The sequence below is a fragment of the Cucurbita pepo genome, chromosome 12, assembly GCF_057944985.1.
Source record: "Cucurbita pepo subsp. pepo isolate OVF chromosome 12, ASM5794498v1, whole genome shotgun sequence".
Classification (NCBI taxonomy): domain Eukaryota; kingdom Viridiplantae; phylum Streptophyta; class Magnoliopsida; order Cucurbitales; family Cucurbitaceae; genus Cucurbita; species Cucurbita pepo.
The window spans coordinates 3,747,280-3,761,385 of NC_141809.1; the positions used below are offsets into that span (position 1 = coordinate 3,747,280).

Genomic DNA, 14,106 nt, shown 5'->3' on the forward strand with positions numbered 1-14,106 from the left:
ACGAAAATGTAAGAAAACCTTTAAACACAAAATTTTTAAAACATAAACATTCCCGACATAATATCAAAACATTATTCGAAGATAACATATCATAAAATAAACCAACATCAAACAAATTCTCGATCTAACTTTCAAAATTAACATTTATAAATTCGTGATCACATAAATAAAAAATACTATGAAAGTAAAGCATAACGGCATGAATTCAATGCAACAATGAACAATGAACTTATCAGATGCCTTATACGTCATTGTCCTTACCCTTACTTGAAAGATCGAGTACTAAAAATACAAATGACTAACCTCCTTGTTGGGAGTTTGGATATGCATACTGAAACGAGAACATGCAAGTACATGTGGGGGCCCCAAATATGATATGTCAAAATATTGGTGACCAAGTGTCAATTAACCTACTAACCGACAATGTCTACTCTCTAATGGTACATATCTTGGAATCTTGACGAGCTTTGCTCAATGGAGACTGACAATTAGTCAATAGAGCTTTAGCCACTTTGATGTAAGATGTCATGAAATTGATGTGTAATTGCCACAAAAATATTTTCATAAATTATACATGTCATTCAATACGTGCATACGGGAATCTTATTCAAAAACAGAACAGAAGAAAAATCAATATCAAAGAAAAAACATAGGTTGAAGAACCCTCAAGCCAAACTGAAAATCAGAGAAAGACCTACTGATTTAGACTCGAACCAACCCAAACGGGTGAAAAACCGAATCAAATTGGACATGAATAGCCAAATCAATCGAAAAGAAAAGTTATGACTGATTTGTGCGATGATATTGTGACTGAAGGTGAAGGAGATAAGATCAACTATAGAGAAGTGGCCAGATGCAGAATCACGATCGACATAGTGAAAACAACGAACAAAGGGGCACGAAAAATAGTGAGATTGAGCTGAGAAGATAAAACATTCACAACCACTTGTAATCAAACGTGTCAAGATAAAGGCGAACAATAAAGTAGCATTGTGATGAAGCGACTACGTGTTAGCGTCAATTTTTCATGAAGCAAAACCATTTCACTTTGTGGCCTCTTGTTCTTATCTATCAAAAAGTTACCTCTTTCATATTATTTTTAGGGTATCGAGATTGTTTTTCAACAAAATGAGTGAACATGACTGGTAAAAAAGCACAACCGAATATAAAAATGATATATAAATTAAAAAGGAAAAAAAGATATGTTGTCGGGATCTAATGTTGAATAGATACTTTTGGCCGTTAATCATTTTAATAGAACGATAGTAACATTTAAACATGTACATATAGTAACAGAAGCAATCCGTTAAATAGTTCGCAGATACATAAATTTCATGAATAGAAGTTATGGACCTCTCCTTACCATACAATTACATATACATACCTTTATTTTAATTTTATTTAATTTCATACTATTTTTTTTATTTATTATTTTTTAATTTTTTTGAAGATAATTTTACCAAATATATATTTAAATTGAGTTTCAAATTTTCATCAAAGGTTGAAAATAAATAAATAAATGTTGCCAATTAACATTTTTTATATTAAAAATAAAATTTTAAATAAATGATCGGAACAACTGGACCAACCTAACACAAAAGAATTATGGTTGGATTGAGTTGAGTTCGGGTGGGTTCATTACATAATAAAAGTTGTTGGGGTTAAATGTTTTTAGCAATAACCCGACACACCCAATCCAACTTTCGAACACTTTTAAAAATTTAGTTGAAAGAAATAGAACAAAAAGAGAAAAAAAAAAAAAAAAAAAAAAAACAAAAGAGGTTTGAATTTTTGGATTTTGAAAGGTTGCTTTAATTTTTCCCTCCCAATATCTTTAGCTTTTTCAACTTTTTTTTTTTTTTTTTTTAAAGAATATCCGAAAACGACATCATTTTGTTAGTGAACAACTTGATTCCAATTCAAAAGGTTAATTAAAGAAGGATAATGTGGAAAATGATGATGTTCTTTCTTTCTTTTTACAATAAAATGATGATTTTGTTCTATTAATTTTCATTTAGATGATTTAATTTAAAAATTCATTCACATTTTTTATTTTCATTTGCTACATAATTTATTAATTTTTTGAAAAAAAAAAAAAAAAACTCGCCCGCCCACAACAATTAACAATAAAATAGACGTTGTCTAAAAAAGAAAAGAAAAGAAAAAACCGAGGTACCCATGGTAAGGAAATGATGAGATCGTTCTATCCTTGAATCATTAGTTTGGGTGATCGACATCAACAAAAATGAGGTTCAATGAGGGAGAGGTCGGAAAAAATCGATAGAGAAGGAGAAAGAATGAGAGGAAAGAAAAGTAGAAAAGGATAGTAGATATTATTCTCGTCAGACTTAAACCTAACTGAAAAATAAAGGTTCGGACAATTTCGTCCTCCCCTTCACCGAAGTCAAGTAAAGAGACTGATGGAAAGTAAGGTTTTGATTCGAAAATTTTTCTATCATTCATGTATCATTGATCGGTAGAGGGATTTTCATCTCTTGTCCATTCTTTCCCGTCTTTTCGTTTCTGTACCATAAAAATTCAAAATAGAAATTTTATATTCAAGAAAGGTCTAACAGTTGGAATAATAGTATCCATTGTTATTTGATTTGATTCACTGTGGTCAGTAACATTGTTATTTCCGTACCTTATTCGCATAGGCCGGTGTCACTAATTTATTCCCAATAAAAGTTTTTTTTTTTTTTTTTTTTTTTTAATAAAGTCAATGTATATGAACTCGTGATATCCATGTATTAAACTTCACACGAGCATAATAGATGAATAGATTCTTTGAATGTTATATATATATATAATTTTTTTTTTTATTAAAAATCTTATTTTCTATAATTACTATTTTATGGAATATATTGTTATTATTATAGGAAAGAATTTGACGTAGTTTTTGGAGTTTCATAATTACTCTATTTTATATTTTAATTCTTTTAATTCCGTATCTACTATGTATTTACTAAAATTTGATGGATTTTCTTTTCCTATGATATTTACTCTGTTTTATTATTATTTTTAATTATGTTATTGGCCAAATTTTTTAATCTATTTTTACCTCCTTAACTCTATTTTTTTTTTTATGATTTACAGAACTCATATAAAATTATTGCATATAATTTTTAATTCCAAGTAATTGCAACAATAATAAGAATAATCTCACATATGGGAGTCTGTTATTTACTAAAAATGAAATTAGGATAAAAGGCAACAAACGGACAACAATTCTGTTCAGGTAGATCTGATTCTCCAATTAAATCTAAGTAACTGGTAACATGTCATTTTTGTTTTTCAATCTGCATAAACCAGTAAAGACATTTTTTTTTTTGTTTTTTTTTTGTTTTGAAGGAATTGTGATAGGGTGGTGGAAGAGAGATAATTGAAAGAAGGTAGGAGAAGTTTGGAGGAGGGCTGATTTAAAATAAGAGTTAATAATTTTATTTATTATTTTAGTTGAGTTACAGTCCCCAGAGACATTCATTTACTTTAACATACTCATATTAATAGAATTCTTAAGCGTTTTGAACATAAAAATTATGAACGTTGGAGGTGTAGTTGTAATCGACTAGAAGAGTTGTTTCAAGAGTGTAGCGCCCGTCGGTGATAGAATTTTAAATATGATTATTTAAAGGAGTATTGAGATTAGATAATATTATAATGAAATTTAAAAATAGAGATATTATTTATATTATAAGATGTTGTCCCCAGAAATGCAAAACAAAATGGTCCAAATTTGATCTGTTTTAAGAGATAAAAGGAAGGGAGGGGACACAGAGAGAGGCCCGAAATTAGTCCCGTAGATTCATTCGCTTCCCCCACTCTCCACTCTCCACTCTCCACTCTCCACTCTCCACCAACGCTACACTCAACTCTCCTCCCACCACCCACGCCCACGCCCACGCCCACGCCCACAATGGGCTGTACAGCTTCAAAGCTCGACCAGGAAGACACTGTCCGACGGTGCAAGGACCGCCGCCGTCTCATGAAACACGCCGTCCGTTCTCGCCACCATTTGGCCGCCGCACATGCTGACTACTGCCGCTCTCTTCGCCTCACCGGTTCCGCCCTCTGTGCCTTTGCCGCTGGCGAACCTCTCTCCGTCTCCGACCAAACCCCCTCTGTCTTTATTCACAACGCCCAAAACCCTCCCCAGCCACATACGCCGCCACCGTTGCCGCCTAGGCGAGGAGTTTTTGGTACGAATTCCGTCCCGCCGAGAGTTCCGTCGCCGTCGCCTTCTCTCCATCCTCCTCCGGCGCCGCCGTCGTTTTCTACATCTCCGTCGCACACCATAGCGAGTTCCAAGCTTCCGCGTATTCTCTCAGCGTCGAGTATTTCGTCTTCCGTTCCGCACCGGCAACATCGCCGCCGTAAACAGACGCCGAAGCTCCCTCATATTCTCTCGGAATCGGATCCTTCGTCCTCTCCAAGGAGTGAGAAATCTAGCTTTTCTGCTTCGTTTTCCACTGCTTATCCTAATTCCACTTACTCCAGTACTCCTTCTCAAGCTTCCTCTGTCTGGAACTGGGATAATTTCTGTCCTCCATCTCCTCCTTCCTCCGAATTCTTCCAGAGTCGATCTCAAGATCAGATACCACCGAAGCCTCATCCAAACAACCACTACCATGATTACGATGACGAAACTGAACAATCGGATTACACCTTCTTTAACAGGAAATCGGAGAGCAAAAAGGACGACGGTCATCAATTCCAGCAACAGAAGCACCATCTCGACGACACAGAAACAGAAAGAGAAGAAGTTCAATGCAGCGATTGGGGAGATCACTACAGCACAACGAGCTCATCAGACATCGATGAGATAGACTGTACAGACGCCGATTTGAGATCAGAGACTGACACTCAGTCGAATTTCGAATCCTCGATCCGAACGGAGTCAGTAGCGCCCGAACCTGTTACTCCTCCTCCACCAGGCAACTACGCGACGCGGATGGAGAAATCCGATGACGCAGGTTCCTTCGCTGGAAGCTACCGGACCGGTGAGCTCTCGGACCTGAGAATTGTTGTGAGGCACAAAGATTTGAAGGAGATTGTGGATTCTCTCAAAGAAAACTTCGAGAAGGCGGCTGCTGCAGGAGATCCAGTATCGAAGATGCTAGAAATTGGGAAAGCAGAGTTGGATAAGAGCTTTCGACAGCTAAAAAGTAAGTAAGAACAAAGTTATCTTCATTTTCCATCTCTTTAATTACTTAGGAATTTCGAATTCGAGGATCACATTGCTGCAATTCTGGTTCAAATGTTGAATCGAACGACTTCTCATAGATCAATTTATCGATTTCCGATCATATTGACGAAGATTTTCATGTGAATCGGAAGCTCATCGCTCCCAATTTTTCTCGCAATTCCTCATGAACCAAACGCGAAACCTAATTTCTTCATTTCTCTGAAATCCTTAATTTGAAATTTGATTCTCTCTTCCATCATAAGAATTGAAATTTGATTTTCACAATTGGCAGAGACGGTGTACCATTCGAGCAGCGTGTTGAGCACCTTGAGCTCGACCTGGACCTCGAAACCGCCATTGTCGGTCAAGTACCGGCTCGACACCGGTTCGCTCGATCAATCGGGCGGTTCAAAGAGCCTCTGCACGACATTGGACCGGCTTTTGGCTTGGGAGAAGAAGCTTTACCAGGAAGTAAAGGTAAGAAAAAGAAATATTGGGTAGAGACTTTTTCATCACAAATTTCTAAATTTCCTTTTTTTTTTTTTTTTTTATTTTTTATTGTGAAAAAGTATTTTATTTTTCAAAAAGGTGTTTTTAGAAATATGACTCAGCAATGTCTCTGCTACATGTTAGCGTGAGTCCACAGCAGAGATACCAAAATGACGTAAATGCCACTGGGTCTTTGCTTTTATGACGATACTGCCCTCCATGGCAACGCCTTTTGACTATGGAGGTGTGGCATTTTCGTGATTTTCGATATCATCTTGTCTGAATGACAAACATTTTTCGGTGCAATTATGTTAATGACCGTATTACCCCTTGATATTTGTCTTATTGACAAATGGGTCTGCCTAATTCACTGTTCCTAAGCAATCCTTGAATTTTACATACCCTGGGGATTGCTTGATTATATCTATATCTATATATATTTATATTTATGGTTCTACCTCAATATATTACTTTACTTTTAAGACTGTGTGGGTAGCCATTAAACTATGCTCAAGTTTAATCCGTCAATATGTTATTATATTTGAAAGTATTTGTAGGCTGCACTAACTGGATTTCTTTAATTAAAGAGATTTTGTTTGTGATGCAATGATCTTAAAAACTACATTTTATTGTTACATGCCAAACTTTCTTCTCGTTTTATTTTGCTTCATGTATGGTAAGCGGCATCTAATTTAAGTGTTAAAGAACCACGAACCTCTACAATAGTATGATATTGAATACTCTTATGCCTCCATAGGCTTCCCCAAAAGGTCTCATACCAAGGGAGATGCTTTCCTTATTTATAAACCCATGATCATTCCCTAAATTAACGAATGTGGGACTCCCTCCCAATGATCCTCAACATTAAGCACTCATCAGATTGGAGCGTATTTTTTTTTTTCCCTTTTGTAGTATAGTGTCACGAATAAGGGGAAAGCCGGGACAGAGTTGAACCGGTTAAGGCTGTGATAGTGTCTAACTATTTGGTACCCTGTGGAATGTATGGTATAGTGGGTTTCTAGAACTTTGAAACACAAAGAATTCCAGAATAGGTGTAGTTTATTTGTTTTTGTGATCTCTATGTTTGTATATATATATTAATATGTGATAGAAAAGGGTAGTGTTATCCTTTTGTTATTCATTCAAAGTCACCCTCGAATATTACAGGCTTGTAATCCTTTGTATAGCCTTTTAATTATGTAAAGAAACTATATATTTGATGTTTCTGATGGCTGATGTTTTGTATAAAAATTATTTTCAGGCTAGAGAAGGTGTAAAAATTGAACACGAAAAGAAGTTGTCCTCATTGCAGAGTCAGGAGTACAAGGGCGAGGACGAAAGCAAGCTCGATAAGACGAAGGCAGCTATAACTAGACTGCAGTCGTTGATTATTGTCACGTCTCAGGCTGTCAATACAACTTCTACTGCCATCGTTGGTCTAAGAGATTCAGATCTTATTCCTCAGCTTGTTGAACTATGCCATGGGTAACTCCACTCTCTTCAGTATGTTTTTTGTGACAATTGTTTTGGTGCAAATTATTAGATGAACACTGTGCAGCAATAGTATTGACAAGGGAATATTAGGAATCATGATTCTCCACTATTATATGCTCCACTTTGAGCATAAGCTTTCGTGGCTTTGCTTTGGGCTTCCCCAAAAGGCCTCATGCCAATGGAGATGGTATTTCTTACTTATAAACCCATGATCAACCCTTTAATTAGCCAATGTGGGATGCCTTCTCAACAATCCTCTCCTCGAACAAAGTACACCATAGAGCCTCTCCTGAGGCCTATGGAGCCCTCCAACAATTGCCCCTTAATCGATGCTCGACTCTTTTTTCTGGAGCCCTCGAACAAAGTACACATTTGTTCGTCACTTGAGTCACTTTTGACTACACCTTCGAGGCTCACAACTTTTTTGTTTGACACTTGAGGATTCTATTGACATGACTAAGTTAAGGACATTTTGATACCATGTTAGGAATCACGGACCTCCACAGTGGTATGATATTGTCCACTTTGAGCATAAGCTTTCATGACTTTGCTTTGGACTTCCCCAAAAGGCTTGTGCCAATAGAGATGATATTCCTTACTTTACTTATAAACCCATGATCAACTCCTTAATTAGTCGATGTGGAACGCCTTCCCAACAATCATTAACAGAGAATGCTGCTCACACATCCCTCCATTCTCTGAATTCTGAATTTCAAATTTGATGGTAACAGTCATATTCCTAGATAACCATGCCTTTTTAATTTAAAATGTTTATGCGATTCAGTAAAACAGGCTGGTCTTATGATTTTGACGCTTCAAGGTTTTACTGGTTTAGAAACTAGTCCTATTAGCTTGAATTGCACCATTTAGAAGAGACTTTTTCCTTGCATGAGTCAATGACTTCCACACGTTTATCCCTGAACTATTATTGCCTGTGCTAAGTGTGTCATAATGATTTACTTGATGTTTACCGATAACATGTGAGTACTAACGGGAGATCTAGTGGGAATATTAGTAAGGACATTTTGGTAATTAGCTTGGTGGAACTTTGTTATGAATAGGGAGAGAGGGTTTTTAGGTAGGTCATATTTTGATATTACAACTTATTCTAGGTTAAATTAAAATTTTGAGATTTGTATCTATTTGATCCCAATGGAGCTAACAAATTTTTAAAAATTCATGCATCTACTCAACACAATTCAAGGTTTAGGATTCTATTAGACATAAAGTTCAAATTTATGTCCCATAGATCAATTGATTTTTAAAAATTTTAAATATTTTAGGGGCTATTAGACAAGTAATTGGAAGTTGAAAGATTTATTTGACACAAACGAAAGTCTAGGAACCTATTAGACACTTTTAAAAGTTCAGGGATCAAATAGACATTAACTTCAAAGGTTGAAGATTAAACTTCGAAAGTCTAGGAACCTATTAGACACTTTTGAAAGTTCAGGGATCAAATAGACATTAACTTCAAAGGTTGAAGATTAAACTTTAATTCTACCATATTTATACTGTGTTCTGTTTGTGTTTGGGATCTTAACATAATGCCAGTGGCCCCTATCCCCATAATACGACTTCTATTGATATTTCATTTGAGCTATTGACTTTAGGGACAGTGTAATATGTTTCAAGCTGTGCAATAGGATTAACTGTTCTTTGAATCCAATAGCTTCTATTTTGTGGTGGACCCTGTCTAAAAATGTCAAGGAATGTAATGCCTGTCTAGTGACTGGATTTTGTCAGCTGGATCTTCTGCAAAAAAAAAAAAGAAAAAAAAAAAAGTCAATTTAACTGTAATGCCTCCACCCTAAGCATGTATGAGATGCAACGGCTGAAGTACTCCTGGAATGTTTTGTGTCTTGCTTTTGCATTGTGAGTAGTTTTCTTTGGACTTGAGTCTTAATATGGTCTCATCTCTCTGATTGAGCAACTGATCCAGGAAAGCGAGAGATCTCATTGTCCGAGAAATGCTCTTTCCTCTTGCGAGATTAGACTTTCACAAGATAGCATCCCGGTGTCTAGTCTACCTGAAGGAAAGTCAAGAGAGAAAGTGGGTACCGATATGGTTAGAGGATTCGAACTGGTAGGATTGGTTTAGTGTTAACAATTAGCATAAAGTGGTTTTTATAAAAGGATAACGTGGATCTACTTGAATTGAGAACCCAAAAAACAATCATATATGGAAACCTAGATTATAGAAAATAATTCAAATTTTATAAAAGGATAATGTTTGAGACTCATTCGAGATACTCGACGAGTTGCAACATCGTAATACGCCTGGGATGGGGTCAATTCTTTGTTATCTTCTCTCAAGATGGTTTTATGGGGCGTAGATTCATACACCTGTCTCATGTAGTACCTTTTGGATGGTGATATTCATATTCATTAGCTGGAGGTTAGACATTTAGACCTTGGATCTTTCGGCACCATTGGGATATAGACCGAGAAATAGTTGTCCAAGCGACATTTTCATACTACAGCTTGTAGTTAGATAAAGTCCGTGGAGTGAAGGACTGATCGGTGGTTTTGTCTTCTACAGCGATAGCACAGAGTTGAAGGAATCTGAGTGTCACATTTTGCAGTCATCTCAAATTTAGACTTGGAATTGTGCCTGCTAGAGTGTCACATTTTGCAGTCATCTCAAATTTAGACTTGGAATTGTGCCTAGCAGATATTGTCCTCTTTAGGCTTTTCCTTTCGGCCTTCCCCTCAAGGTTTTAAAACGCATTTTCTAGGGAGAGGTTTTCACACTCTTATAAAAACTGTTTCGTTCTCCTCCCCAACCGAGGTGGGATCTCACAATCCACCCTCCTTCGGGGCCTAGCGTCCTCGTTGGCACTCGTTCCCTTCTCCAATCAATGTGGAACCCCCCAATCCACTCCCCTTTGGGGCCGCGTCTTTGCTGGCACACCGCCTCGTGTCCACTTCCCTTCGGAGCTCAATCTCCTTACTAGCACATTGCCCGGTGTCTAGCTCTGATACCATTTGTAACAGCTTAAGCCCACCGCTAGCATATATTGTCCTCTTTGGGCTTTCCCTTTCTTCCTTTCAAGGTTCTAAAACGCCTCTGCTAGGGAGAGGTTTCCACACCCTTATAAAGAATGCTTCATTCTCCTCTCCAACCGAGGTGGGATCTCACACAAACTGTCTGATGATTAGTGAATATGTTGCCATTTGAAACCTAGAATCTGCACTAATGAGATGTGTAGGAGGTATCAAGGATTGAAGTACTTTGGACGTCGTCTATTTTGTTGCAGAAAATGATAAAACCTTCTTTGTATCTTTCATGAGATGTATGAACAGTTTTCTCTTGATATATGTAATAAAACTTGACTGTTGGATCTTCCTCTTTTTATTATTTACTATTATGATTTTCGCTTGAAAGACAAGATCTGCATTGTTTGTGGAAACAGAAATCCTGCCATGGGATACTGTTAAGTAGACGTTTGAGCGATGTTATTGGACTTAATTGATCGTTTTCAATACATTTAATTTGAATTGACCTACTCGATCTTCACGATAAGAATTCTGATAATCATGTGATACAGGCTTATGTACATGTGGAGATCAATGCACCAATACCATGACATCCAGAACAACATTGTGCAACAGGTTCAAGGCCTTGTTAACCAAACAACTCATGGTGACTCGACTTCTGAATTGCACCGCCAGGCGACTCGTGATCTCGAGTCCATGGTCACAGCTTGGCACTCAAGCTTCTGTCGTTTGATTAAGTTCCAACGTGAATTTATCCAATCCCTCCACGGCTGGCTTAAACTCTCCTTTCTTCCAGTCAACAATGACAAGTTACCTGACAACAAAGAACCTTCTGAGATATTTTGTGATCAGTGGAAGCTTGCTCTAGATCGAGTCCCTGACACGGTTGCTTCCGTGGCAATCAAAAGTTTCATCACTGTTGTTCAGGGGATATCCGAAAAACAGACCGAAGAGATGAAGATTAAGAAACGGACCGAATCAACGTCGAAGGAGTTCGAGAAAAAATCAGCATCAATCATGAACTTGGAGAAGAAGTTTTACAACTCTTACTCCATGGTTGGCATAGGACTTCCAGACACAGGGACTGACAATGGGCATATATTAGATGCTCGGGATCCTTTAGCGGAGAAAAAACTCGAGCTCGTCGCTTGCCAAAGACGGGTTGAAGAAGAGAAGATAAAGCATTCCAAAGCAGTAGAAATGACAAGAGCAGTGACACTTAACAATCTCCAAACTGGATTGCCTGGGGTGTTCCAGGCCCTGACCAGCTTCTCGGCGTTGTTCATGGAGGCGCTCGAGTCTGTTTGTACTCACTCTTACTCTATCAAATAGGCACACTACTTTCCCCCTTGTGGTCTTTCTTTTTTTTGTTGCAGAAAGAACGGAGGAGTTGGAAGAAGGGTGGAGGGATTGGAAGGAGGCTCTGATATCATCATTATTCGTAAGTAAGTAATAGAATTTGGGTAATTTTATTAATCTGTAAATATCTTGAATTTTCGTACTCTGATCCTTTTCCCATTTCCTGTAGTTTGTTGGGGTTAAACAAAAGGTTTGTATGTATAGGAAATTGCTTTGATTGTTGTATCAGATTCACATTTTCAGCCAAATTAATAAATATAAAGCATCTTGCTTTGCTTCCCATTCCCCATTCCCCTCACCCCTCACCTCTAGGATTATTGGGAGTGAATCCCACATTGGTTAATTTAGTGGAAGATCACTGGTTTATAAGTGAGGAATACTATCTCCATTGGTATGAGGCCTTTTGGGGAAGTCCAAAACAAAATCATGAGAGCTTATGTTCAAAGTGAACAATATCATACCATTGTGGAGAGTCGTGATTCCTAACACCACTTATATAAGAAAGCCACTATTCTGATTGCATTCTGCCTAGTTATATTTGTAAGGTTTTCCGAATGGTCTTCATCCTTGGGCTAGACAAGAACTTCGTTGGTAAAATATATCGGATTTGGTTGAAGTGATCATTGTGGACGACTTTTCTTAAGATCGGAATGGTAGTTAGTTGGAGGGATTTCTTGCTTTCCGGGGCCGCCCTGATCTTCCCGACTGAACTCCTATAGACTCAAGAGAGTAGGCCTTACTGAGCTAATTCAGTAAGCTATTCAAGCTCCTAGACCTCCGCCCAGTCCTGTCCTCAATAGATGACTTCCGCTTTCTCTTGGAGATTAATCGATCTATCTTAGTTACGACCGGAGACAGATCGGGACGAGCTGTATCCTATTAAGATTTATATCTTTTAGTTAGGGCGGAAAGCTACCTATCTTCTTCTGTCCTTATCTTCAATGCTAAATTCCTGAAGTGACTTTGAAACATCAACATCATCAAATACGGCTACTGAAACTGCTACTTCCGAATCCCTGTGATGAACTGAAACGGAGTCTGATTCCACTTCTTTCCTTTAGCAACTAATGAATCTATCTATCTATTTGACTCTCTGGTTAGCTAGTGTCATTGTCCTTCTGCTTCTGACGAATTACCTAGGCATGTCAATGGACGAAGAAGAGCGAAAAGAAAAGAGAAGACGTAGGGAATCAATAGGGAAATGAGTGTAACGAATTAGGGATTCATTGAACTCATTCGGATGAAACCGAGGAAAGAGAAGAAGAGAAGATTTACCCCTGAACGGAACGAAGTGATCAATCAAGAAGTTGCTCAACTGATGAAGGCCAAGAAGTCTACTACCTGGCGGGGCTCACCAACCGGTTGGGCAGTAAGGGTCGGAGAAGGGCAATCACTCATTCTTAAAACCAGCATTCTTAAGACCAAAGAGGCGGGCGGAAAAGGGGGGAAAGCTCTCTGTTCCTGGTTCTCCTGTAGCTGGATTCTCCGGAACCACAAGAATCCTTAGTTAGAATGGGATTCCAACTCAGTACCTTTTGAGATTTTGAGAAGAGTTGCTCTTTGGAGAGCACAGTACGATGAAAGTTGTAAGCTGTGTTCGGGGGGGAGTTATTGTCTATCGTTGGCCTCTATGGTAGAATCAGTCGGGGGCCTGAGAGGCGGTGGTTTACCCTGTGGCGGATGTCAGCGGTTCGAGTCCGCTTATCTCCAACTCGTGAACTTAGCCGATACAAAGCTATATGATAGTACTCCATTTTTCCGATTCGGCAGTTCGATCTATGATTGCCCATTTCTTTGTTGACGATATTCCCTGATTGTTGGAGGTAAGTCAAGCTAACCTTTCTGTCTGGCTGCTTCAATGTGTTTGTTTAGTTAGAATCAATCAATGAAACTTAACTGGCGTAACGGAACTGCTCTTTCTTCTCCTGCTTAACTGTTCTGGCGTAACTGCTCCTTCCTTCCTTCCTGCTTGCTGGGTTAACTGCCTTTCTTTCTTCTCCTGCTGGCTTAAAACTGCTCCGCCTGTTCTCCTGTCCTGCTTATAACTGCTCTCTCCGCCTGCTCCTGCTTGGTTGGTTTCTTTGCTGGCTTGTTTGTTCTCCTGCTTGCTTTGTTGGCTTAACTGCTCTCTCTCTCTCTGCCTTGCCTGTTCTTTCTGTTCATTCTTCCTGCTTGCTGTCTTCATCCTTTTCCTGCCTGCGTAACCTGAATCTTCACTCTCCTATTAATGATGCTTCTTCTTTTCCTCTCCTCTCTTGTAAACTCATGAACCTTCTTTCTTTTCCTCTCCTGTACTAAAGGTACTAAAGAAACAAGAACAACAACTACTAATTCATCAGCTAATATATTTCCGAAAAGTCGAAAACTAAGTGATAAGGGTTTTGTGAAATCTTCTAAGATGTTAATGGGTAAAAGGATTGGAGTTGGTTGAATGTATTTACCGAAATAACTTAATCCTTTTTTGCTAAGACCTGCAGACACGCTGCTCTTAGGAAGCAGTGCTAGAGCATCTCGGTTCGAGTCCGAGTAGCGGCATGCCATTTTATATTATAAAACAAGTTCTATAATATAATTAATTC

The 14,106-nt window shown here is 38.2% G+C and overlaps 1 protein-coding gene across 1 annotated transcript; it reads left to right on the top strand.

Moving 5' to 3' along the window:
- Window positions 1–3,684: 3,684 nt before the first annotated feature.
- LOC111806336 (nitrate regulatory gene2 protein-like) lies at window positions 3,685–11,816 on the top strand. The gene is made up of 4 exons (XM_087129287.1): window positions 3,685–5,165; window positions 5,478–5,662; window positions 6,936–7,159; window positions 10,720–11,816. The coding sequence occupies exons 1-4, from the start codon at window positions 3,917–3,919 to the stop codon at window positions 11,498–11,500; spliced, it is 2,439 nt and encodes an 812-aa protein (XP_086985413.1). The 5' UTR covers window positions 3,685–3,916; the 3' UTR covers window positions 11,501–11,816.
- The last annotated feature ends 2,290 nt before the right edge of the window (window positions 11,817–14,106 follow it).